At 41.3% G+C, this 25,934-nt stretch overlaps 1 protein-coding gene across 1 annotated transcript in view; it reads left to right on the top strand.

The window, feature by feature from the left end:
• The window catches only part of LOC122769418 (EGF-like repeat and discoidin I-like domain-containing protein 3), a 114,239-nt gene that overhangs the window by 46,294 nt on the left and 42,011 nt on the right, over positions 1-25,934 (top strand). The window contains exon 3 of the mRNA XM_044025938.1: positions 2,887-3,015. Coding sequence (XP_043881873.1) covers positions 2,887-3,015 — 129 coding nt within the window. The remainder of the gene's footprint in view (positions 1-2,886; positions 3,016-25,934) is intronic.

Genomic DNA, 25,934 nt, shown 5'->3' with positions numbered 1-25,934 from the left:
TCCTGCCCTCTGAAAAGAGTATATATGAGAATATACAAGAAGAACACTAACTAAGTGAAAGGATTACTTTTAGAACATTTTTAGAACAGTGTTCCGCAGTCCTGACTGAAAAAGCTGATTGATTCCATCACCTTACCATAATTAGTAGTTTCTGAGATATTACCATAGATGCAGGAGAAGTCACATGACCGTTACTTTTTGCCTTTTGGAACAGCTTCAGAACTGTTTGGGAAGTTACCAAATATAGTTCTTTGCCTGCTAACGGATTAACAATTTTGAGCGCTGTTTGCTTTATATAGTTTGTCTATAGGTTGTGCTGAAAAAAAGGATATAAGACTCTGTATTGCAGATTCTGTAGCCTCTGTATATACTCATAGTAATGGGAAAAAAGCAGCTGTGTTCTAAGGGTTAAATTCAAGTTAACCAAGTTAGACTCTCCACTGTCACTGCGCTACAGCTCATCTTCAAGTCCCCATGTTGTGCTTTTGGGTTATTTTCTTTTCCTTTTGTGTGTGTGTGTGTGTGTCTGTCTGTTTTTTTTCCTTATTTAAAAGGAAAGTCAGCAGAAAAAGCTTTTCTCACACAGATGAAAACACCTGGAATGCCTTGTTTGCAATTATGGCTTTTTTAAAAAAAGACGTTTTGCGAGACAGCTTTAAATGCACTGAATGGCATGTTTTTCGCAAGCAAAATGGGGAAGAAGAAGTGGAATTTGTGTGTGAACGTCTGTATTCTGGTCCAAATGATCCACTATTTTTGTAAAAATATATCCCATGACATCAAAGCAATCCTGAACAAGGAGAGGGGGGCATTCACGGCAGAAAACAGAAAGGCGGTAAAGAGCTGTAACAGCTGCAATTGAATATCAGAGGAGCAAAGGAGGCCTGTAGGAGGTAACTGGAAAAAAGGATCAGAAAACCCAATGATGCCAAACGTCTGCTGAGCACACTCCACCTGGAAGAGGTTGCGGGTTCTAAATGGCGCCAGCGCAGCACGGCTTGAGGCCAGTGAAAGCCGAGCTGCGTGCCACACAACAACACATCTTCAGCCTCAGTTGACCCCGGAGAAGATGTGTTGTGGAAGACATCACGCGTAGTTCTTGTCCTGAGAAAGACCTCTCCTGCTGCTGCCAGCAGCTGCACACTATAGAGGCATCGCCCTTACACATGTTGGGGTAGTCTTAGATTTCCTCACCCTCTAGACATATGGCAGATTAGATCTCCTGGGCAGACGGCGGATAGGATGATACCATAATATACCTGCTCCTCCATACCTAAAACCATCTGCACAGGTGGTGCAGCCCAAATCATGTTCTTTGGGACAATTAAGGCAATTTAATTAACACCCTACTGGGGGAAAAAATGGATTACCTCTCCATGTTTGTCTTCAGAACTAGATACAAGAAGATTATAGCGATGTATGAGCAGCATTTATGCTCTGAAGGTGACATCCTTCTCTTTACACTCCCAGGGTTTGACATGGGAACTTGTAGCCACCTCCAAAGATCATCCTTATTATTATTATTATAGAAGATTGCAGTCACTGGATTTCAAGCAGTCAAGCTGTTTTTGTCACGATCATTTCTGTCTTCCTTTTTTGGGCTCCTCTGTATCGCGGATGTCTTACTCTAAGGGGAAGTACCTTGGCTGAACACATAATGTCTGTATGTTATTGCCATGACCTTTAAATACTGTGCACTTGCACCTACATCTATATATTTATTCAGTGGGACTTTTTGTGACAGTGATTGTTTTGCTCGCACTGCACCTTCAGAAACTTGTTAGTTTCCTGTTTTATTTTGGTTTTATTTTGAAGCTCTTCCTCATGTGTACCTTGTAGTTATACTTCCTGTTTTTCCTTTCGCCGTGATCGTCGGCCCATGTTCAAATGAACCCAGAATCTCAGTCAGGGTGCAGTCATGACGAAGAGGAGAGTACTAAGAACATATTCCTACAGCGTACCTTTGTTTAGGATGAGAATCAAGGTCGTGTGACAGTTTGTTGATAACAGGCAGATTTTGTTTGGATTACAGCGCTAAAGTCGACTAATAGCATCCTGGCATGTGTTTGGATCTTCCAGCTGGGACAGAGTCCATGAAGACGGCTTTCATCCTCAGATCTGTTTCGGCAATAATTAAACTGGTGGCTGTCCAGATTAGTGATAATGACGACGGGCTGATGATGATCTGGTCTGTGAGAGGAGTACAAGCCTTTGTAAGGACAGGACAATAGTCATTATGGGCTTTTAATTGCAGGGGTAAAAGTGATGAATTTGATGGTTTTGTAGAAGACCCCTGCAAATTGGTCCCCCCCACTCACAGTCTGACGGCATGAATACATTTTAGTATGTTCAGCTGGGTACGCCGAGAGAATGAAGTGTTGCCGTCCTGGAGGGGACGTGTTCAGCGATTTTTAGACGCTGCCTTGGGCTGCCCTCCAGACCACAGAGACCAGCAGCACTCACCGAAATCCAGCCTGTCCTCGCTTGCCTGTCATCCTCCGTTTTCTTTCCCCTGTGAAGCTGTTTTGCTGCTACGCTGTCTCACCTGGTCAAACCCAGTGTAATGTGTTCTATTCCTTCAAGCTATTTCGCTCGAAATTTTAGAGCAAATTCACCACAGTGATTTGTTTACTTTAAGTTACCAGCTGCTCAAGGTTTTTTTTTCTGGGTTTCATCACTGTTGGCTCAGTGATAGCCATTTTAGTCATGCACGCACTCCGAGAAGGCGGCGTGCTACACCAGACTGAATGTATTATTTAGAACACCATGTCCTTGTTTACACATTAATTTCGGAAGTAAAAGCGTACTACCCATAATCAGTGGCTCACACGCTGTATTAATAATGTAAAAAAAAAAAAAACACATTTGTTCTTTCCTTGTCCACAGGGCCTTGCCATCCAAACCCTTGCCACAACAGGGGAACATGTGAGATCAGTGAGACCTACAGGGGCGACACTTTCATAGGCTACGTCTGCAAGTGTCCACCAGGCTTCAGTGGAGTTCACTGCCAACACAGTAAGCTGAAACACTCCTTCTCTCTCTCTCTCTCTCTGTAAATAAGTTTGGGAATGCATGAATTCTCATGTATTACCGGGCCGAAACAGCTCCTGGTATGAATTTGTGTGCTCAACCTGTTTATTATCCTTCAGATTATTATTCTATCCGTGGCTTTGTGGGCATTTTTTAGGGGATTAAGCGTGCATAAAACTTTGCATGGAGGTCAGGCCTGGGGAAAATGTGATATTGGCATAGTGCAGGTGAAAACAGAGGCAAAATTGAGTTCCACCGAATTTCCCGAAACTTGGTGGGAAGATGTTTTAGACCAAGACGAACAAAAAAGTCGATCGCAATCATGGCCTTAATCCAAAAAGAAGTCGGCCATTTGGAATCTTGGCGTCCATTTTGGCGATTTGCACCGTGCGTAAATGAGCTAACTTGTTCTAGCGTTTGGCGCATTGACATAAAAAAAAACATACCAATTTGTACTAGACAAATCAAAGGTGAAATGGCGAATTGGCGAATTTCGACCATTCGCCACAAAACAGGAAGTGCCGTATGACTTCAGCATGCAGTGAGTTCCACCGAATTTCCCGGAACTTGGTGGGGAGACGTTATAGACCAAGACGAACAAAAAGTTGACCGTAACCATGGCCTCAACTCAACAGGATGTCGGCCATTTGGAATCTTGCCATCCATTTTGCATTATGCAATTTGCACCCAACGTAAATGAGCTAGACACGCGGGGGGACGTGAGGGCTCTATCATGACTGTGCGCAGTCCGAGTTAACAATTGCGTTTGTAAGGTTGTGAATTGCCTTTGCACCTATTTTATTTCAGATATGTTTTTCTGATTTCTGAAACGAGTGAGAAACGACCTTGAATGTGAATTAATGTTGAATATAAGACGGGAAGTAAATTAGTGTTTAAAGGACGTGTTCAGCAAAATCGTGGTGGCTCTAGTAGAGAAAGGAATTGCTGATGTGGCTTTCTCTTGTTGAGCTTGCTCTTAATAAAGGTTAGTGTCAGATAGGTTTTTGCTGCCTCGCAGATAATACATAGGATAGTCCAGGAGCATTGTTCTCAACCCTCAGTACAATTTACGCTCTGCCTTTAAACTGACTCTGAACTCTAAGGCCTGATCGTGGAATCAAGGTGTTTCGTATTGTTGGCTGTGTAACGAGTGTGTTTTAATGTTGTTGACAAAAAAACAGTGCCGGTGCCATTTGCTTTTTCTTAAAACAATAAAATCCTCCATTGATTTCGCCGTCATTTCTCTTGAAACGTCGTAAGCAGCCGAGTTGTTTGATTTGATAACCGTTCGTCGCAACAACAACGAGCAGCCGGGAGGAGCCGCTTGATGTCTGGAGAACTCAACCTATATGTGTTTGGCTTTGTTTGTTCCTGCAGCATGCAGGCTGTTTCACTTTGAAGTAGTCAAGTGTAAATAGTTACTGTTCTCAGCAGTTTTGAAGTCAGTCTCACAGAAAAGGTGAGACACTTTCGAGGCTTGGTTTGTGTCGATGTTACTTGCGAGGTAAAAGTCTCTTGTTTACTGAAAGTGAGGTGAAACCTAGTTAGTACTCGAGGCTAATTAATTTTTGGATGGGACAATACCGCTTTTTTTGCGTCTGATACTGATATCACAAACTCTACCGACGCCGATATCAGTCATTTTAGACCATTCATGGAATGATGAAGCTGTTAACGACACATTTGTGCTGAGTCATGATTCTCCAACTGTCTAACAAATACCCAAAATAGAGAAATAAACAGCCCAAACATGACTCAGCTAAAACGCTTTTGCTGATTTTTATTTACATTTTTACAGCAGTCTGTGCACAGTGAAGCGTGCAACATACAGGACTCTGGGATTGTACCGGATTACGATCTAGTGATTTTGGCGAGTATCGGACCGATAACGATACTAGAGCTGCAAATAACTATGAATTATTTTCATCATCGATTAATCTGTCGATTATTTTCTCGAGTAATCGCTTGGTCCATTAAATGTCAGGAAACATTAAACCCGGAAATTATTCAGTTTTTAATGATTTCTTTGTTACCTGGAGCAAAAAAAAAATCCTGAAAATATTCACATTTAAGAAGCTAAAACAATGAAAAAAAGCTTCAAATCGATTAACCCATTATAAAAATAGTTGACGATTAATTGCATAATCGATTAATCCAGTCAATGTTTCAGCTCTAAACGATACTGACCGATACCGATTCCGGTTCCTAATTAAAACCCCTGTATTTCTCTCCTGTATTTTTTGAACACATCTCATGAGAATACATCAGGAATAGGGGAATTGCTGTAGCTTTGTAGTCCTAAATCTTTCTAATCCTGCTGTATGATATATAGGCCAAGGCTTGTGGCTGCCATGTGTGTGTGTGTGCGTGCGCTTGACTGAGCATTGCATTATAACCTGTGTGCTTGTGAGTAATGGATTTTATGTATCATGGCATGAACTCGGTGTTTTGAAAGAGAGAGTGCGAGAGACAGACATTAACCTAAACTTAAACCAATACAAAAAACACAACCTACGACGGTTCAACCAAGGTTGTACACGAAAATATGCTACAATCAGTATGAGAAATAAAAGAAAACGTCACTATACATCACGATTATTTCACCGCGTGTCTTCAGCCAGAATTGTGAGCACAGCTGACTGGAAATCCTTGTCATAATTCAGTTATTGTCTCCTATTAAGCCCTTAGGGTGGTGAGAAAGGGATTTGATATGGTCTGAATACACGGTAATGTCTGCCAATTTTCCCTCACGGACATTACAGTTGAATGACAGAGAGATGGGAGGGGATATGGAGAGGAATATGTACCTGGATAATTCCTCCAATTATGTAATACGGACATATAAAATATTATACTTGTGGAATAACAGCTATGTTGCCTCTGTTGATACTATAACTTTATAAATACTGTTTTTTTTTAAAGGCTTACAGCTGTTGGAACAGACTGGATGGCTGCTGCTCAGAATATCGCTGTGTATCAAAAATACCACTTCATCCAGTTCTGCATGAAGTTCTCAACCTCGCTCTTACCGTTGTCACGCTTTATCAGTCCAATGTCACACCTTTTGAAAGGTTTTGCCCAAATACGTGTTCGACACCGTCCCGCTTCTCATAAATGTGCAGCGTTGTAATGAATAACTTGCTTCTTCTTCTCTTTTTAGAACTTAATGTAATCTGTATGCACGTTTACATCTCACTTCTTCAAGTTACATTTTCCATTTATGATGCTCTGGCAACAGCTCATCTGTTCCTGAAACTGCTTCAGAACACTTTTGTATATAAATCTGTAGTTCCTGGTACAAACCCCCGCCGCCACCACCACCACCAGGGTGAAGTGTGACTGCTTTTATTATTAGAGGCCTCATTATCTCTAAGTCATTCATCTTCTGGGTGGCGCCGTGTCACGTCCCTGTGATGACAAGAGAACAAGTGCCACATTATTGGGCGAGTAGCCAAACATGGTAATGGATTGTCACAGGGTGCTGGAGATTGGAAGTGATTGTGCCTCAGTCATCATTTTTTTGGGTCACTTTATCAAGGACACTGAAGTACATGGCCGACTTGTGGTGTTTTCTTCTTCTTCTGCTTTGAATTGGACGTTAATGTCTGTCTTTAAACAGCATTGTCTCTTCAGTCCACCTGTGTTGTTGTCATGAGAACGGCATCATTGGAAAATCTCCGTATCCGGCGCGGCCTGGATCATTCTGCTGTTCCACCGCGTACTCGCGTCTTGCTGGGACCGTTTTATTGGTGTTCCAAACTGATCTTGGACTGACGCTAAGCGGGAATAGACAGGCACACTGCTGGCTGCAGTTTTTGCACGTGTCATCACACTGTGTCCAGTTTCAGACGTTTTGTTTTCGGTGTCAAAAACCCAAATATTTCGTTGGCCGAATTTTTTGTGAATCTCTGCTAAATCTATCTTCTCTTTGTAGAGTGCAACTTGATCAGAACGTTCTGCAGCACCCACTTCTTTACAGTCTTTTATCTTGGGCTGTCAAAGACACCTTTCTCTGTTACTTGTTGCCATTAGACATGTTGTGATTGCATCGTGTATATTCACCAAGAAAGTCGGCGTCTTATACACACACACACTCAGTTATTTAATAAGTTATTTATTTACTTATTGTCTTCTTTACTGTCTTATTTATTTGTATAATATATATATGTATATATATATATATATATATATATATATATATATATATATATTATTATTTATTTTTTGTCATATGACAAAAAAACATAGGTTAGTATGTCGTCCAAAATGAGACATTTATTCATCACATTTACTGTCTTATTTATTGTCTTATTTACCGTCTTATTTATTTGTATAATATATATATATATATATATATATATATATATATATATATATATATATATATATATAAACAGGTATAATATATATATATATTATATATATATATATATATATTATATATATTTATTTTTTGTCATATGACAAAAAAACATAGGTTAGTATGTTGTCCAAAATGAGACATTTATCCATCACATTTACTGTCTTATTTATTGTCTTATTTACTGTCTTATTTATTGTCGTATGACAAAAAAAGTCATAGGTTAGTATGAATCTCACCCACTGCTTTCGTCTTCTGTAGTATTATAGACATTTTCGATACAGCCAGACAACAGATTTTTTCAAATTATCCAAAGTGACTTTCAAGAGAGGAATAAGCTACATAGAAGTAGTCTCGGAAAGAACTCCACTACAGTGGACTGATAGAGGGTGAAATGTGGATCCAAGTGCAGGGTTAGGGGGTAGGGGGTAGGGGGTTAGGGTAAGTGCTAGGACAGAAGATGCTCTTGGAAGAGCTGGGTTTTCAAGAGCTTCTTGAAGATAGACATGAGTTCTGGTAGCTCTCAGTAGGTCATTCCACCAGCGTGGAGCGACACATGAAAAGAGTCTGGATTGTCTTGTGCGGGGTGTCGGCGCCGCCAGACGACAATCCAGACGACTAGTGTTTCATCGTATAGAGCTGTCCATGTGCGTCAACAGACTTATGTTTTTAGTATTTTTGTACCCTCAGGTAGTGAAATGTCACGTTTTTCTCTCTAACAGTGACACAACGCAGCCTGCACAGTACAGAGGTTTGTATTCAGCCGTTAGCTTCATCCCACAGTGGTGGCTGTGTAGCTGCAAATCAATGAGAATATTAAAAGCAATACATTTGATTAACTGCACCCGGTGTGTTCACGGTTTATTTGTGCAAACACATATATCCATAAGCTATGATTTCATTTGGCCGGACTGTCTCTTAAATGGCTCATGTTAATTTCCAAGCCCGGTCTCTTTCCGCCTCTTCCGTGGCTCGTGATTTCTTTGAACGTATTTCATCCTGCCTTTCCGATCAATAGGTGCCGTTGCTTTTGTTCCCGGAGCACAGCGGCAGGGCGAGACTGATTGAGGCTAAATGTAGGATGTGTGAGATTTTTTTCCTTTTTTTTTCAAAGCGCTGCCCTTTCATTTGATCATGTATTGACAGTTGCCATCACGCGGTATAAACCCCCGCTGCCTCCGCAGCCTAGCGCCGCGGAATAATCAGCAGTGTTTATGGCTGTGGACTGATGTAAAGCCACAAGGAGCCATTACTGTTGGACAATTCGCCTGAGGCAGATCACAGGCCGCCTTTCATCAGCACAACAGAAAGAAACAGACTCCTTAAGGACTTGCTCTGGGCTTACTCTGGAACCACATTTAGGAGCACATTAGTGACCTGTTTAGTGTAGTTTGCAGTTTGCAAAGGAGGAGTCCTGTGACACTGATATTTACTTTTTGGTTCTCCTTCTCTATCTATAAAATATCAAGTTCATAGGCCTCTGACTAATTTTTCAAACTTGTGCATTTGTTGTGATTCATTTACTGTTGAGGAGCAAAGTGCTCGCATATAACACACCACTGCTTCGATGAAAACAATACACTCAGAGGATTCTCACAGCTGTTTCTCTTTCCGCTTTCATAAGCACTTTACCGAGTGGTCGCCCCGCACCTCCTCAAGCGAAAAATGACACCCTTCGCCAAAACCGGCTAATGCATCACAGGATATGACTTTGTAGCCGCAGATCTACAGGACGTTATGATGTTATAGCGTCTCGCCTTCCATTCCTGCGGTTAGATTTCATCCCTCTATTAATTCAAGGACAGTCTGTCTGTAAGTAATCAAAGGCAAGAGTCCTTCACAGAACCGCCCGACAGTTTCACTTAACCCTTCCGCTACCATCGCCGACCGGATTGGGCATGCGTCCTTCTCATTATTATAACTCCTAGACCGTTTGTTATATCTTGAATGTTCAGAACCTTTCGTCCTAACCCTAACGTGGAGGATAAAGTGGTAGAAGACGCATGGATGGATGGATGGACGGATGGATGGACGGATGGATGGATGCCGGATAGCAAAGAAACGGAGCTTTAGAACCTCAGGATTTCCGCGGAACAGTCGTCTAACTGCCAGATATCGCAAGTGGAAGACGTCTGGAAGCACTCACTCATTCAACGTGTTTTGTTTTTTTTGACAATACTACAGCCATAAAATCGATCTAAATCCAGGCAGCTTCAAAATCCTGACGGTCTTAAGAGGGTTAACTGGCTTCAAACACTCCTGAACCAGTGTGTGCATTGTGGTGAAAGTGTGACATATACTGTATATATAAATATATATATATATATATATATATATATATATATATATATAATATATATAAATATATATATATACATATATATGTATATATATATAAGACAGTCGTGCCAACAGAGAGAGAGTCCACAAGGCAATGTGTGATGCTGAGTCAGTTGGAGCCAGAGATGCGGGTACTGCACTACATAAACGTGCACACACACACACACGCAAACACCATGTACGCACATGCTGAATATGTTTGTATATAATGCATATTATAGTATACTGGAAGTTAACATCCCATCTGCAGTATTAGCATTGTTAGCACTATCGCTCCTCAAGCTGCTCCTCTGACAGTGAACAGATTCCCAAAATATGGACCTAAGCGAGCATTTGTTTGCTCCTTCTGTTCACAGTGAACGTTGTTTTGCAGAGTGGTAACAGTAGCGGGGAATGGACTCATATTTCCAGCTAATGGTTTTCACGCATTGCCACTGCATCCACAAATTAAGCTTCTTCAATCTCAGGACTGGAGCGCCGCAAAGTGCTCTCGCTATTTGGTTTATCGCCTGAGGGGAAGGTTTTTTTCTCCGAATCCTGAAATGCACATGTCTTAAATCATATATGCAGTTAAGCTAAATCTTGTTTTGGGGGCGGGATTCACATTGAGTTTGAAAAGAAATTAAGTTTCGGGGGCAGGATTAGTTAAGTGGATTAGGACAGATTGAAGCACAACCGAAAGTGGGGAAAAAAGTTTGTTAAAGGAGACACTTTTTAATTTTGAACATGCAGCAGTTATCTTCGTTTCACAGAAAGTGAACCTACAGTATATTGAAAATAAACATAATGCCTGAGATTGCTTCTTAAATCTGTCCTCACAGTCTTTGAGGTGTATACTGACTTTTTTACTATAACTAATAACTAATTTGACAATGGCAACACACTCCTGAAACAGGAAACACCTGGTTTCTCTCCCATCAGATCCAAGCATCCCTTCATTAACTCCCTTTGGCTTTTATTTGGATTCTTATTCATTTGTGTGTGTGTGATGGCCTTCAACTGAACTCCTTTGGTCCTTTGCTTGCTGTTGCTTGCTTGGATTCCCGGACTGCATTCTCAGCTACTGCGTGTCTTCCCAGCCTTATAACAGGATGCACAAAAATACGAATTAGCTGTGTTAATGTGTTCATCTAAGTCAGATACTTCAATAGTCACGGTCTCTGTGTACGTAGATGTTTCATCTTCACCTGGTTGGTTCAGTTTTGCATTGACCACTGACGTTTCTTGCACTTCCGTTGTCCTCTAAGTAAAAAAAAAACGCTATGTAAACTGGAAAATGAAAGCGCCGACTGGAGGTCTGTGCTTACAAGCGAGACAGCTGACATTTCGTTTGTGAAACAGCTCACAGTGTTTATCCTGCAAGTAAAGATTCACCACCTGAAGTGTTTTGAACGCTGCACTGCGCCGTCCGTCGCTGTGATCCTGCAGCTACGAAGGCGGCACCTTCTCAACATAACACTTCATAATTCCACAGCTCACCCACCGCTCTAAGTCTGTGGCTAGAAAACTACAAGGGGGAAGGGGGGGGAAGGGGGGGTCCGTCATCCATCAGGCATCCAAAGAAGCCACAATCACGCAGCCAAACCGACAGACGCCAGTGATCGCCAACCCGAGGAGAGACTGAGTATGTGTGTGCGCGCTTTTCTGCCTCTCAGGAGTATCTGCAGATCAAAATGGAAAGATGGATGAGCTTGAGGGCCAGCAGTCATGCTGTTATTGCTCACTGCACATTTAGTCTCTCTTCCTTCAAAGCACCACACGTTTTTTTTTTGTTTTTTTTTTGTGTGTGTGCGTGTGGAGTGGAAAAAGCAGTGCACCTCCTCATGTGGTTGGTTCAGTTATGAACTGGTCCGGTCTCAGGATGGCTTTTATGTGTTTCCTCATAACATCACAGGACGGCTTATGCACAAGCACGCTTTATATCGACTAAATGATTAAAAACAAAAAGCTATCTTTGCCTCTGTTTTGTCCATAAAGGCTCCTGCCAATATGTGTAATAGTTTCAATTCCATTCCACCTTCCAAACAGTTTGTTTTATTTTTGTAAAATTACCTTGTTTGGACACACAAAATATCTCTACTTGTATGGTACACACACAAAAAAAATATTAAAATTCCTAATGGAGGCACAGAAGAGTGACTCATTCGATAAATACCCTCAAGGGATAGTTCGGGTTATTTGAAGTGTGTTTGTGGAATTAAGCCAGAGTCAGTTCATTACCTGCAGTAGATTTTGTTTGGTGCTGTCCCAGGGACGAGAAGACGGCAGGAGAGACAGAACCGTCTTTTCCCAGGCTACCTTTTGGTCAAAGAGCGCTTAACCTCTCTTCGATAAAGGTTTCAAAGACTGGTAAAATAAAAAAAGGAGCCTGTTTGTTCACCATATAGATTTAACAGGTGTCTATTGAGTTTTATTGACTTGAAGTTTGGCCTCCGGTTTTCACGGACGCATCCGCTTTCTCTCGCTTTCGGGAAGTTCAGCCAGTCTTTATAGCCATAGCTTCATAAAACTGTCTCTACGCACAGTTTTCTTTTCTTTTATTTGTTGTTCCGTACACCGCGAGGACTGTGTTTCGCTGAAGGGTGCCGTGTACCGGGGTATTATCTCCGTAACAGAACCGACTCGTTAACCATCATTATGTCGAATGCAATAACGCACCCCGACCTGTAACTGTCATTAAAAAATCTGGCTCTCATACTGACATGCTTCACTTTCACTTCATGCAAATTTCATTGTACCACGGCCGACAGAAAAAAGACAGAGTGCAAAATATAACAAAGCCTCTCAGACATTCACCCGAACCAGTAAAATAATAGCTTTATAACCTTTAACCAACAAGGACTCCAAATCCTTCCCTTTGTGTCTTTTTTTACAAAAAACATATTATTTCTGTGAGAAAACCTACAATTTCTGTGAGAAAAATAAATGCAATTTCAACAATATTAATTAATATCGTTTACTATGTGCACATGTGTATTACCATTTAGAGATCAAAGTGGATCCACAAAGGCACGAAAACTTTGAGCCTCAAGTATCTGAAACTGAAAAATATAGTATTTTCAAATATAGGATTTGACCCCCTGGAGGGCAGATTCTGGCCCGCGGACCATACGTTTGACACCCCTGCTGTAAGAGATCAAAAGTATTCTACATTCACTGCACATACAGTAGCAATGCAACAAAGCCATGCGGTGAATGCACAAGATGCTTCTTTTCCCCCTCCTTTGCTGATGCGGGCGGCATCTGACTTTCAAAATAAAAGTACTTTTGGCTTGATTTTACATTTTAAAATGCACATCTTAAAATCAGTTTTATGATTAAAAACGAAAAAACTAGCAAATTGTTGCAGGTATTGCAGAAAATGTACTTTTTCGACAGTCAGTCTGTCTGTGACATGGCTGCAGACAGTCTACAACGCATACCTTGTTGACCTAAATGTCACCGATCATTCAAAAAGAGCAGGATTACCCGGTTGTAGGTGAGTGTGAGCCTTCAGGCGTCTTCAGCTCCCTCTGTCTTCGACTCACTCAGTGCTGCAGCTGTTTGACAGGGTGGCTGATTGGCTCTCGGTGAGCAGGCTGTTCTTGGGACTTGTGTGAAAAAATATGATGAAGTGGAAGCAGATGTCTGGTCTTTGCAGAATGCTGCCAGCATTAGCTCACTTGACAGATGCATAATCATTTCTAATGTCGGCGCCGTTTCTTTATCTATTTATTTCTCTTACCAGAGATTTGCATCACTGTCATTTTGCTCTCGTCTCATCCGCACTCGCACCTCGCCCGTGTAGTTGCAGGCGTGAGCTCCGGTGTTAACAGTATTCTTAATGAATATCCAGATGGACCTGCAGTCACCGGTCACGGATGAGGAGTGACCACTGTTGGCGCGTGCAGCCTCTGCACTTTGATTCATTGTTAATGTTTTGTGAAACTGGCAGTGATTGTGGGAGCATCTGGAGGATTGGCTTGATGTAAGCAGCACTTTTATCTTGGCATGTTTGCTTTCCTGTATCCATACGTTGGGATCAGCCAATCTTCTCAGAGAGCATAGTCAACAGAAATGAAGCTGCTAATTCATCAATAAATCAAAAATGTGGGACTGTAGTGGCATAAGATGGCCTAAGTGATCTTTTAATTATCAATTTTTTGGGGCCACATGGTTGGTGAAGTGCTTAGCACTCTTGCCTTTGCAGCAAGAAGACCCGGGTTTGCAACCCGGTTGGAACAAGGGCCTGTCTGCATGAGGTTTGCATGTTCTCCCCGTGTGTGTGTGGGTTTTCTGCAGGTTCTCCGGCATATGGAATGTGGGGATTAGGTAAATTGGACACCCGAAATTGACCATGCGTGTGATAGTGAATGGTTGTTTGTCTCTATGTGGCCCAGTGACGGACTGGCGAACTGTCCAGGGTGTGACCCCCGCCTATCACCCAATGTCAGCTGAGATAAAGGATGGAGGATAAAGCAGTATAAGATGAATGGATGAATCGATTTAGTTAATTGTTCACAAAGAGCAGAGGTACTTGGACATGAAACAGGTAGCTGTACTGCACTTTTCTGTGCAGAATTGACCACATCAGGTCAAGCAACATTTGTGATTGAGATTTATTTGCATGGATTTTTCTAATATAGTCACTTAATTCAATAAAAAAAAAAAACAATACAACGAGTCTTTTGTCAAAGGATTCCTTGTCATATGTCTCAATGCCTACCCTATTACTGTATAGAGTGTGTATTGTAGATGTGAAAACCCTTTATTGAATACAGTGGAAGGAAAAAGTCAGTATCCTAGTGATGAAGTGCAAGTTCAAATGCAAGTTAAGTGGTAAATGGTCTGTCTCGCTGGTTTGCACTAGTTTTTTTTTTTTTCCTTTCACCCACACATTCATACAGCGTGTCTATACACAGCACCTTTTGTCACACGTGTCAAACCCATTCGCGCACTGCCACCACGAGCAGCATGTAGACTAGCACAGCCGGGAATCTAACCCACAATCTTCCAGGTGAGATATTACTCGCTCTCACACTGACAGCCACCGTCGGCCCCATGGTGGCGCTTTTCTCTTTCATCTGTCTTTGGCCTTAAAGAGGCAGTGACAGGGGTAGCTGCGGCGTCTCCCACTGTTCACCGGATAATGATTTCCTTCCTTACTTGACAGTAGAGACAACATAAAGGCTGCATGTGTGTGTGTGTGTGTTTACGTCCACATAAAAAAGAGATGCGGTCAAAGATCAGTGTTTCACTTCAAATGCGTATTTTCTCAGATACCCTGCTGTCTGTTTCTCAGTACCGGGAGGAGCTGACCTTTCCTTCTTTGTCAGAGGGCATTTTGAATAACAAGCTGAAAGCTGGTTAGGATCACTTTCCCTGTGTTGCTGACATGTTATTATTTTTTATTTAGCCCTCTAGTTGCAGCTGTTTGCTTGCAGGATCATAACTGACCTCTTTTTTTTCTCAGGGAAAAGAAAACAAAAAAAAAAATCAAATATCTTGTTGGCATTAGTGTCATGACGCAAGTTCATACCTTCATCCGGTAGAGCTCTGGCCAATCCCTTCTAAAAAAAATAAAATAACGTGATGTCACCCTCTCCGTATATCTTCAGGAAGAGCTTGGTCCTGCAAATCCTGCCAAATAAAAACTGCTGTAAAATCGTACTTTGAGTAAGACGACCTTTCTTCTCTGGCTAGGTGGTGCTTTGCTAGCAGAATTACAGATGAGACAGTCTTTTTTTTTTTTCTTTTTTCTTCTTCTCCGTATATAATGCAACCGGGCTGTTAAACCAATAACATTTGTAGAGAATGCCTTCAGGAAGTTGAAGCTATGGTATAAATTATTAATCTGTCAGACGTGTGTCTTGATGTTGCAGGCTTACTAACAGAACCTCTAGGTCACGGCACTCAAAAATAGCACTCAATGTACGAGATGTATTATATTAAGTCATAAAATGACCATGATATGTCATTAGAGATGAAGGAAACATGTCAAATTGAAGTTGTAGTGTTTATTTTTAATTGCAGGCATAAAAACTATTATACTATTTATATTATTTTTTGATATGTCGTTGTTGTGCTAGCCACCACCCACCACCCAATAATTCAGCTGGACACACAGCTGCTGCAGTTGCAACTCTTGGTTGTAAATATCGAACGTTACTAAACCTAAAAAGCCAGACTACCCTACTCAAAAATGTCTCAACCTGAAAAAGCAAAACAGCCAAGGTTAGCTAAGGCTCTCTCTTGGCATATATTTAATGTAAAGTTTTTAAAATCCATTACTTTCTTCACTGCTGACACACTTTAACTCTAACTAATGTTAGCAAAAATGGCGGACACTGTTTACATTCAAGTGGGTCTAAAAGGTGCAGAATTAGCGTTGCAATTTCAAGCCTCGGACCAAGGCTCGGACCAAAGGTTGCTGGTGGGCACGTAACAAAAAAAAAGAATGATGATATTTTCCGACACAATTTTTCAAAAATACTACCCCTATTCTTGTAATACAAAGCTAAATGCAAATCAGTGAAGTATTCCTTTAAGTAAACGACTTGCATTGGCGCACTCAGATGTAACTCCATTTCCCCTCCTCCTTCTTCACTCCCTGAGCACCCAGCCACTTGGTTTGTTCTGGTGGAGGAGCTGCAGGGAGCGAGCTGTTACCAGGGCCTAATTGTGTAAGGCCCCACTCGGTCACTTGAGCTGCACTGTCACCTCCTGGCCTGTGCAGTAAAAGACGGACCTGTTGGCAGATGGCCAGGGCATAAATAGAGATGCTTTTCCAAATCCCAGGTGGTGGGAAAAAAAGAGCTAGACTCAGTCCTGCCCAGGGCTTTTTGGCTGACACTGCAAGCCAAAACAGTACACTGATAAATGTTCAGCTTGGCTACACAGAGCCGCAGTAATTCAGGATGGCCAGTGTGGCCAAATTAGTATCACTGTTTTTTTTACTTCAAACTGAATTCATGCAGTGTGACTGAGGAAACAGGGGATTAAAGGACCCTAGACGGATCAAATTTAAATGAGATTGGACCTGATCTGCTGAATATCATGCTGTCTTTATGGTTATAGTATATGTTGGATTTTCAAAATACCCCAGCACTATGATGTACTTTGTGGTATGGTACTTTGTTTTTATTCCTAAATATGACTCTGCATCAACGAAATGATATCGGTGGGTGAATTGTTGTCATGGCATAATATCACTTCAGGGATTCAAGGGATCTTCTATTTAATTTGTTAGACACGGAAAACTCGGGGAGGAGGTTGGCATGGAAGATAATTAATACAATCTGTGTGAAATTACTATCGTGGTGAAACCACTGATGCATCTTAATTCTGCAGCCCTATCAATATTAAACTCAGCACGACTCGGTTCAGAATCTGACCTTTATCAGGACGTTTACTTTCAGTAGATGTGATTTTAATATATTTGATGTTCAGGCATGATGCAACTGTTTCTTCATCTTTTATTATTTTTCTTCTTCTTTCTTTTTAAATCAACTTAATCCTTAAATTTGCCATTAAATTACATGCAGATAACTTTGATGACTCACAGACTTCTATTTAACACCACGGTGAAGTTGATAATTGTGCTTTATACTTGAAATGATTTGAAACCACTGGATGAATTTCACTGAAGTACAGACATCCCAGGTCTGTATGGCATCATTTGACTTTGATGATTGCCTGTCATTTCCTCGAGCATCATTATTCAGTTCAATTCAAATGTATTTGTGTAGCGCCAAATCACAACGTACATCATCTCAAGGCACTGCACATAGACATCATCATCGAGAGCAGAGAAACCCAACAGTTCACACAATGACCGAGCACAAGGCATCAGTGGAGAGAAAACAACTCCCTTTTAACAGAAGGAGAAATCTCTGACAGAACCAGACTCTGAAGATGTGCGGCCATCTGCCTAGACAGGTTGGGGTGAAAGGAAAAATTGGGGACAGAAAAGGGGGAGAGAAAGGACAAGAGGGAGGTGAGATAGAGACAGAAGAAAGAGACCAGGAGCAGCTATACAGTTGTATCAAGTTATAACTTTAGACACAACAGTTCTGAGTCAGTGATGACATGTTTATAGAACTTTATGAAAACTCCAGTAGCCTCGAAACTGGATCTGGATCCTAAAACCTGCAAGATGAGGTTAAATGTGTACATGATACTTTGAAACATACATGCTTTTTGGCTCTGCAAAGGGTTTACTATTTATTTTGCTATATTAAAATGCACCACAAACTATGGATTACTAGAATATTTGGTGGATGCATGACAATAATAATTTGTCACGCAGTCTTTGAAATGACTCGGTGGCACTGTTTAAAATTCTAATCTTAATGCACCAAAACACCAAGTACCTAGGGTAAATGTACTTGGCAATGAATATCGATTCTGCTTCTAAATGGTCTAAAATGACTGCATCGGGCTAATATCAGAATTGGTGTTCAAGTTTGTGACAGACACAAAAAAGTGATATTGTACCATCCCGAGAACACATCTCTTTTAGGGTTGATTGAGCAACCAAGAGTCTAATTTGTCACAATTTTTAAACCAGTTCTCTTCTGCTTTTCTTCTGGTTTCACCAGTGTTTCTTTCTATAAACCATCTTTGCATTAGCTGCTCATTTAGTTTTTGTTTTTCACGTCTAACCTTCTCTCTCTGACAAATCCTCTCTCTGTCAGATGATCAACATGTGTTTTGATGTGTTTTGTCATCATCACTTTGGTGATCACATTGTGTCAGCTTCAGGTTAAAAATGTATTTTTGTCCAAGGCCACATGACTCTAAATACTACAAAACAAATGATATTTCTCACAAAACACAACTCTACTTCAATTGTATTTACTTTAATTAAAAATTATAAACATTGCAGAGTATGACTCATATGTGGATTGGCTGTCATACTAATTCTACAACTTTGGCGACATTGGTTGCTTGAATACATTGAAATCTGTTAGTAACATCATCATATTACATCCATATTTATTATTTAAGGGAGGGAAAATTAACATTTAGACCTAATTTTCCCTCCCTTAAACCCTCACTTGCTTTTTAACCATCATCTCTACTTGCAAGCAATTTAATAATTGTTCAAATTATATCAGGGAAAACTAAGAGTCCCTTTGTGATGTTACAGAGCTTAAAAACCCCCGACTCTGTTGTCTGGAGTTGGATCAGTAGTCCCCTCACATACCAACTGCGGAGGCTCCATCTGTAGACTTAAAGTGACACTTGAGGCTTTCCTACAAGGAATAAGGGCTCTTCATATTCTCCATGCCCCTCCCCCAGCCTGCATGTCTTCAAAAGTGATGAGTGTTTTGCTTCTCAGATACTCCAACATCTCCGCAATGCATCCTAAGATACCTTTTTTCAAAGGCCTGTGGAGTGCGGCTGTGAATAACTTCTTAGTGCAGCTAATCCCACTTCAAAAAGCATGTCCTTGGAATACACTATTCTTAATCCTGCATTCACGGCTTCATGCGTCATCGCATCCCTTGAAACATGCGGCGGCGTGTACGGCCGTGAATACTCACCTCCATCTGGGATGAGATTCGAGAAATTCTGTAAAGGAGATCAATGAAATCGATACTCGTGCTGAGGCGAGGCAAATATGACCGAGTCTCGAATAAATCACGCTGTAATGCGTTTCAAGAACACACCAGCTCATGTTAAATGTGGCTGTGTGGTTTCATCAGAGAGCAGCAGGCTGGTTTTTCTGGTGAAAGTCATTTCAGCGGGTAAGGCCATGATAGATTGTCTTGAAGGATTGACAGCGGAGACAGGCACTTCCTTGTTCTGTCTCCCGTCTCCGCCTTGGAGAGACGGGGCTTGTCTTGGCCTTGTGTAGTGCGGACGAGACGCATTTTAATGCGCCGGCACCTGTCAAAGCCTGATCACCCATATACAGAGATACTGTATGACTTTCAGGATGTGTCTGACGCTTCTTGGATTTCTGTAGTTTTAGGGGGGGGGGCGTCGACATGAAAACGTCTATCGTCACTAATCAACCAAAACCTTGGCTGAATTAATAAATTAGAAAATGTAGAAAAAGAAAAAAGCTTTGGCGGTAGAGGGGACCAACACGAGTATAAGACGACTTGCTGAAAGTGGCTGTCGTATTTGGACAAAGTTGAGATGTTTCCTCTGCATTGCAACAGATGCCCCCTCAGTTGCAACATGCCTCTGTTGTGTGGCAACATTGTCGCTCCTGTCGCGCGCACGTCTGGTGCACGTGTCTCCACGCGCGCGCGAACAGCCCCTCGCAGAAACTAAATGGGATTAATATCACACAGATCATGCATATACAGGAGAAAAAGACGTTAATTGCGGTGTCATTTAATGCGGGCATAAAAACAGTACTTTTCTTTTACTTGTAATAAAACCCTAATAAACCCTCACTCTGTACACACAACGTGCCAGGATGTCCTGCTTTCTTTTTCCTCCCCCTGGGATATGAGCAGATGGCTCCTTTTATCTCCACCTCTTTCAAGAGCGGTGTTTTACACCGAGGCAACCAAAAGATGAGCGAGTGGCAAAGTCACACTCAATGAAGAAACTAATACGATAAAGAATTGCGTCAGAGGATTACTGAGTGCACTGATCACAGCGGGAAGAAGAGGAGGGACGTAAAATAAGTTCTTATCAAAACTGCAACTCAATTTCTGTCCTAGCGTGTGTGGGTATATTATGTAGCATAATAGGCCGGTGCTTATATGTATTTTCCTGCTCCTTTAACTTCCCTCTGAGTTGATACTTGAGTAATCACAGGCTGTTTTGTCCAAACATTTCAGTCTTTCTTTTCCCAGTATCTGCTGCTGGCCCTGCATAATTCACAAGTGTCTCGGGGGACACAGTTTACGGGGAGGAGGAGGGCTGTGATCAAGGAGATAGGAGTGCTCAAGGTCACAGGGGTTAATTATGTTGCAGGAATAAACAACTGGTTGTCCACTTCATTTCTGTCAATCAGGGACAGAGGGGGGTCAAGAGGATCAGTCAGCTGACCAAGAGTGTTTTTCTGTGGGTTCTGTGACATCGAAAACCTCGTCAGATGAGACACAAAAAAGTTCCTTTGGGGATTGAGCGCCAATGTAAATCCAGATGAAGAGATGAAACGCGACGGTGACGTAGCCGCTCTCGGAAAAGCAAAGTCTTGACAAACCACCAATTGTGTGGATTACAGTTTCTTGGCGGAGGGACGAGAAGTGTTTAACCAGTTTTAGCCAACATCTGAGTGTAAGTAATATAATGAAGGGAGTGGGTGTGCAGGGACGGGGACACGAGTGTGAGGGGATTAAAAGCTATAAGCAGGCATTTATTTCAATGATTTGTGTAATTCATGCTGCTGCTGCTGCTGCTGTTGTCGTTGAGCAAAAATTTGGCTGAGTTTTTTCATTTCATTCATAAAATTGTTATTTTATGAATTCAGTTGTATGATATATGCTATACGTGTTTTTTTTTTATGTATACAATTTCACATTTGCACAATACGATACGCACTAGGGCTGCACGATTCTGGGAAAAGTGTCAATCACTGGCACAATTTTTTTAACAAATCATGGCCCTGCATAATGGGCTTCTTGTTATTATTGTTATTTTTGTTATACATAAGAATGTTTTTATCACCATCCATTTTGGCGCTTCATATGCCGAGAGAGAAGACAGCGACAAGGCTGCGTTTGAGGGAAATAGCATTAGTTGTGAATCGAGATCGCCATTTTTTTTAAAGATTTATTGTGCAGCCCTAGTACGCATAATAGGCGATTATGACTAAATTGCTTCTAGAAATATTTGAAAATTTAATTCATCTTGTACCACTTTATCCTCCACATGAGGGTTGCTGGTGCCAATCCCGTCTGACATACGGTGGGGTGCATCCTGGACAGGTCACCAGTCAATCACAGGCACACATAGAGACAAAACAATCATCCACTGTCATGGTCAAGTGTCCAATTTATCTAATCCCCAAATCTGCATGTCCTTGGACTGCGGGAGGAAAGCCGGAAAACACACAGACATACACACACACAGGGAGAACATGCAAAATCCATGCAGAAAGTTTCAATTTGCAGTTTATATTTAACCGTAAGAGCTCTCAACTCTAACAGTTAAACAACGTGAAGAACCTGATGGCATCAATGTTAACCCCAAATGCTAAATTGTTCCGTTCCTAAACTGCACCATTAGCAGTGCGGCGTCCACTCATATGTCTTGATTTATTACACTGCTCAAATACATCACTCTCAGGTCAAGGTGAAGTCATGTTCCAAAGACTTTTAAGATTTCAATCCGAAGAATTCAAGTGACCGATACGTTCTCACTGCAGAATGGTTTTCTTTGTAGCTTTGGTTGGTTTCACTTCCCCAAGGTCCGTGCAGGCATTAAAAGCTTCATACTTGGCGGATTTGTTTCTCCCTCCTCCTAATTTTATGTCGTACTACATCTTCACTCTACCCCTCCAACATGTCTAACAGTGAATGAAGTGGAAAGCAGACTCATTGTTCCGTGTGTTTGTGTGGCTCTAGCAGGCTCAGACTCTGTAGAGGTCAGTGTAGCGCCGGTGTGGAGGGCATAGGTGACCCCCACCACCCTCCCTGTGCAGACCTTGTTCCAGTTCCCTGGACACAGCACAGCCAATTTAGTGCTCACAGTGTGAGTATCAGTTCCTGACACATAGCGCCATTCATTGCTCTCATTATTGTCCAACTGAGACACATTTTGGAGAGCAATAAAGGAGCAAAACCAAGGGGCGAGAAGTTCCAGTGGAGCGATGAGGGCGTGATTAGAGTGCGGCCAGACTGAAGGAATACATTTTTTGGGGTTGAGAGTCTTAGTTTCGGGCAAATACTTCTTCCAGTGTCGAGTTCACAGTTTTGTTATCCTGCTGGTTGAGGTGCAGCAACACACGGGCAAAAATGTACGTAAATAACAACATAACAAACTACAGATTAGTCACTAAACAACTAAGCACTCAAATTGCAGACATTTGATTTCTCGCGACACAAAAAAAAGAGTAATCTGAAGCTCTGCTTCCTCTCAAATATCAGACAATAAATGGTCAAATACCAGTGATGACTCCGCCCACGTTGAGTAGATAGGCGAGGGAGGCGGGGACCATAGTGGAAAAGGGCCATTATTCTCTGCAATAGTCACACTTAAGTACCTTTTTCTGTTGGGATTGCATCCAATTGTATTAGTTCATGTCATGTCGTTCACATTTACCATCAATACATTGTATATAAATGTTAATAGCTCGCTTTGCATTTTACCAATTATCGTGTGCTGTGTAAATTGATATCGCAGCTCAGTGGAGGGCCACTACATATAACCTCATCTCATCCCATGTTGTTCTGGAATGCGTGCCATTACAAGTGTCACTTAAGCCGCATTATTGGGGAGTTCATTTGGTGGACTGCACTGGATTGTACACTTTTGATCGTCTCCAGACTCGGTTGAAATGTGCACTCGGAGTGTCTCGTTAAATCGTTATAACCCATGCTAGCGCCATCCTCATTAAACTGAGCATTTGCAAACTGTTGTTTGACCACGTTTAAGACTTATTTCAATGCAGAGCGTCGGCGGTGTTCGGAGTAAAGGGAGACACCTTGGATGCATTCCTGTAAAAAGGGCCACTATTTCTCTCCATCTTTTGTTCAGCCTCTCTTTCTCTTCTCCAAGCGTCTCCTCTCCCTTCTTCTCCAGTTTTTTTTTTTTACCAAGTTGATTAACAGCATTCCCAGAAGTAATCTGCTATTCTCCCACCTGATTTACTGGCAACACAACACTTTAAAGTCCCACTTTCCCCAACACTGATATCCCAGGGGCTAATAGCCGCTCGTAAAAGGGAGGGAAATTGCAAGATGAGCTGGCTGTGTTTCCTTCTCGCTGTAGCATGTTTTGCTCCCAGGCTTTTTGAATGCCTTACCCATTAGGCTCACCATCTTATTTGAAACTACTGGTGGAAACAGAGCGGCATAAGAACTAAAAGGTTTCAAGAATTAAGGAGCGGCATTATTGCTCCATGGGGCTGAACAATCAATTTATTTTAAATTGAAAAATCGCAGTTTTGAAAGAGATCAGTCAGCAATCTGCAATTTAATCGTTAATTTTCTTTATTTTTTAATTGCTATATATATTCCATGGCAATTACAAAAATTCCTATCTTTAAGAACCTCGCGTTGAGATGGAGTCGTTAATATTTCGAATGGTTTCTGCGGCTTGTTTTGAATTTATAACGCAGTAAATGTCAAGTAAAGTCATGTCAATCATTTCTTTGGATACCTCACTCATCGAATTATAACGCAGCTTATATCATGAGTTCCACTTTTCTTTTCTTACAGTATAGGAACCTTTCATTTGTACCTGCTTGTGTTAGTACAGCAGCAGTTGACGGGTACAGCCATTAAAAAGCTGAATTGTTGAATGGACTGTCCGTTACTTTAATAGGGCAGAGCACAGTTGTCATTTTTCAGCATTAATGGTTCTTAAGAGAATTGCACAGCCCCTCAAACTACACAGTAAGTGTTTTAAAGAATTCCCTCTTGATTGCAGAAGCCTCTCAAAACCACATTGTTTTTTTTTATTATGATTTAAGTGCTTGTTTCTTTACTTTGTGTTAATGAGGTTGTTTTCTGTATAGTTTTCTTGTCGGCCATTAGATGTGGTGGTTGTTTTGTAATTATCTCAGATTCTACTATAGCTTGTTAAGGCACAGTTGCAGTGAAGGCCTTTAAATATGTTTGCCCCCCCGCCGACTCTGACTCTCTTCTAACCTTTAGTTTGAAGCCATACAGTGCATCTCCTGTGTCATATGGCCACAGGCAGTCTGCGGCCAAGTGGAAGGGGAACTTGGCTTGTAACCGGAAGGTCGCCGGTTCAAGTTCAAGTCCGCTACTCAGTGTGGTAACCCACTGCTCCTAATTCTAGGATGGGTCAAAATGCAGAGAATAATTTCCCTAAGGGGATTAATAAAGTATCTAAAATTAAAAAAAAAATATGTATTTGAGAACATGGTAAGAATGGAGCTTTTTAATGTTTATTCTTTAGAAGGTGGACAGAGGTTCTCTCTCTCTTCATCCAGCATTATGAATAAGGACATGATTTCTTGCTTCAATTATAACTTAAAATTTGAGAAATGCTGTATCCCAAAGTCTCTTTAACCCTTTAACACCGAGCACCAAGTGCACTTTGCATTGCCGTAATTACGTGACGGTTTACGCTATTGGAAAAAATTCCAGCTATTTTTTTAAAGCTGAGATGTTGCACGTCAAAGCACGTCATGTGGTTATTACGGCAATTTCACTCACGCTGTTGTAGGAAGCCAGCAAATCAGTGTCTTTGTCACCAGAGAGGCGAGAGTGAGAAAAGCATATGTACATAGTTCCCATTTTTGCACATTTAAACAAAGACTCAAACAAATGTTATTTAAAATGTGTTTTATAGTGTTCAAATGTCAAAATCTGGTTTTCATGTACAACTACAGTGTTTTTTCCGTCATATTAAATTGTTAATATACTATTTTAACATGCAGTGAATTTCTAAATAACTTCCAGCTATTGAAAGTCAGTCAAAAGCACTTGCTCACAGGACATTTTCTGGCCCTTTTCTGGTTAAAATAAGTCCAGGCAGACATTTTGAGGCTCAGATATTAAAGGGTTAATGTTCTCGGTCTGAAAAAAATAGCATCATCACATATAAGTTGAGTTTCCATGAGGCAAACCTTAACTGACTGATCCCCAGAGGACAGAAGACAAATTCTGATATAATACTGATGTAATTCTAGATAGATAGAAGACAGGACACTGACTGCATAATATTGGGGGTTTAATGACTTTGAATTAAATGGCGTTGAAAATGTCTTGGGCAACAAAGTGAAGAGAAAAAAGAGAGGGTTAGCCACATGCATGGACAGTTAAACAAAGAAAGGGGGAGCTATTACTGAAATTGATCCTGAAAGACCAGCGTAAGACCTACAGGGACAAAAAATGAGCAACATTAGCATTTCCGTGGCTAATTACATAGCAGTGATAGCAGGTGGATCTCCACTACTGAGTAGACTAGCAGACAGAAACGTTCAACCAGCTCACCATTAAATAAAAGACACACAACAACATTTACCTTGTTACCACTGTTGACTGGTGCTAATAATCTTTTAACTGCTATCTGTTAAATGCTAAATCTACCTAAACTTTGTCTTGGTACTTTTCCGCTGTTA

This window comes from Solea senegalensis, linkage group LG5, assembly GCF_019176455.1.
Source record: "Solea senegalensis isolate Sse05_10M linkage group LG5, IFAPA_SoseM_1, whole genome shotgun sequence".
Classification (NCBI taxonomy): domain Eukaryota; kingdom Metazoa; phylum Chordata; class Actinopteri; order Pleuronectiformes; family Soleidae; genus Solea; species Solea senegalensis.
The sequence above is the reverse complement of the archived record's forward strand: the minus strand, read 5'-3'. Positions and strand labels throughout refer to the sequence as shown.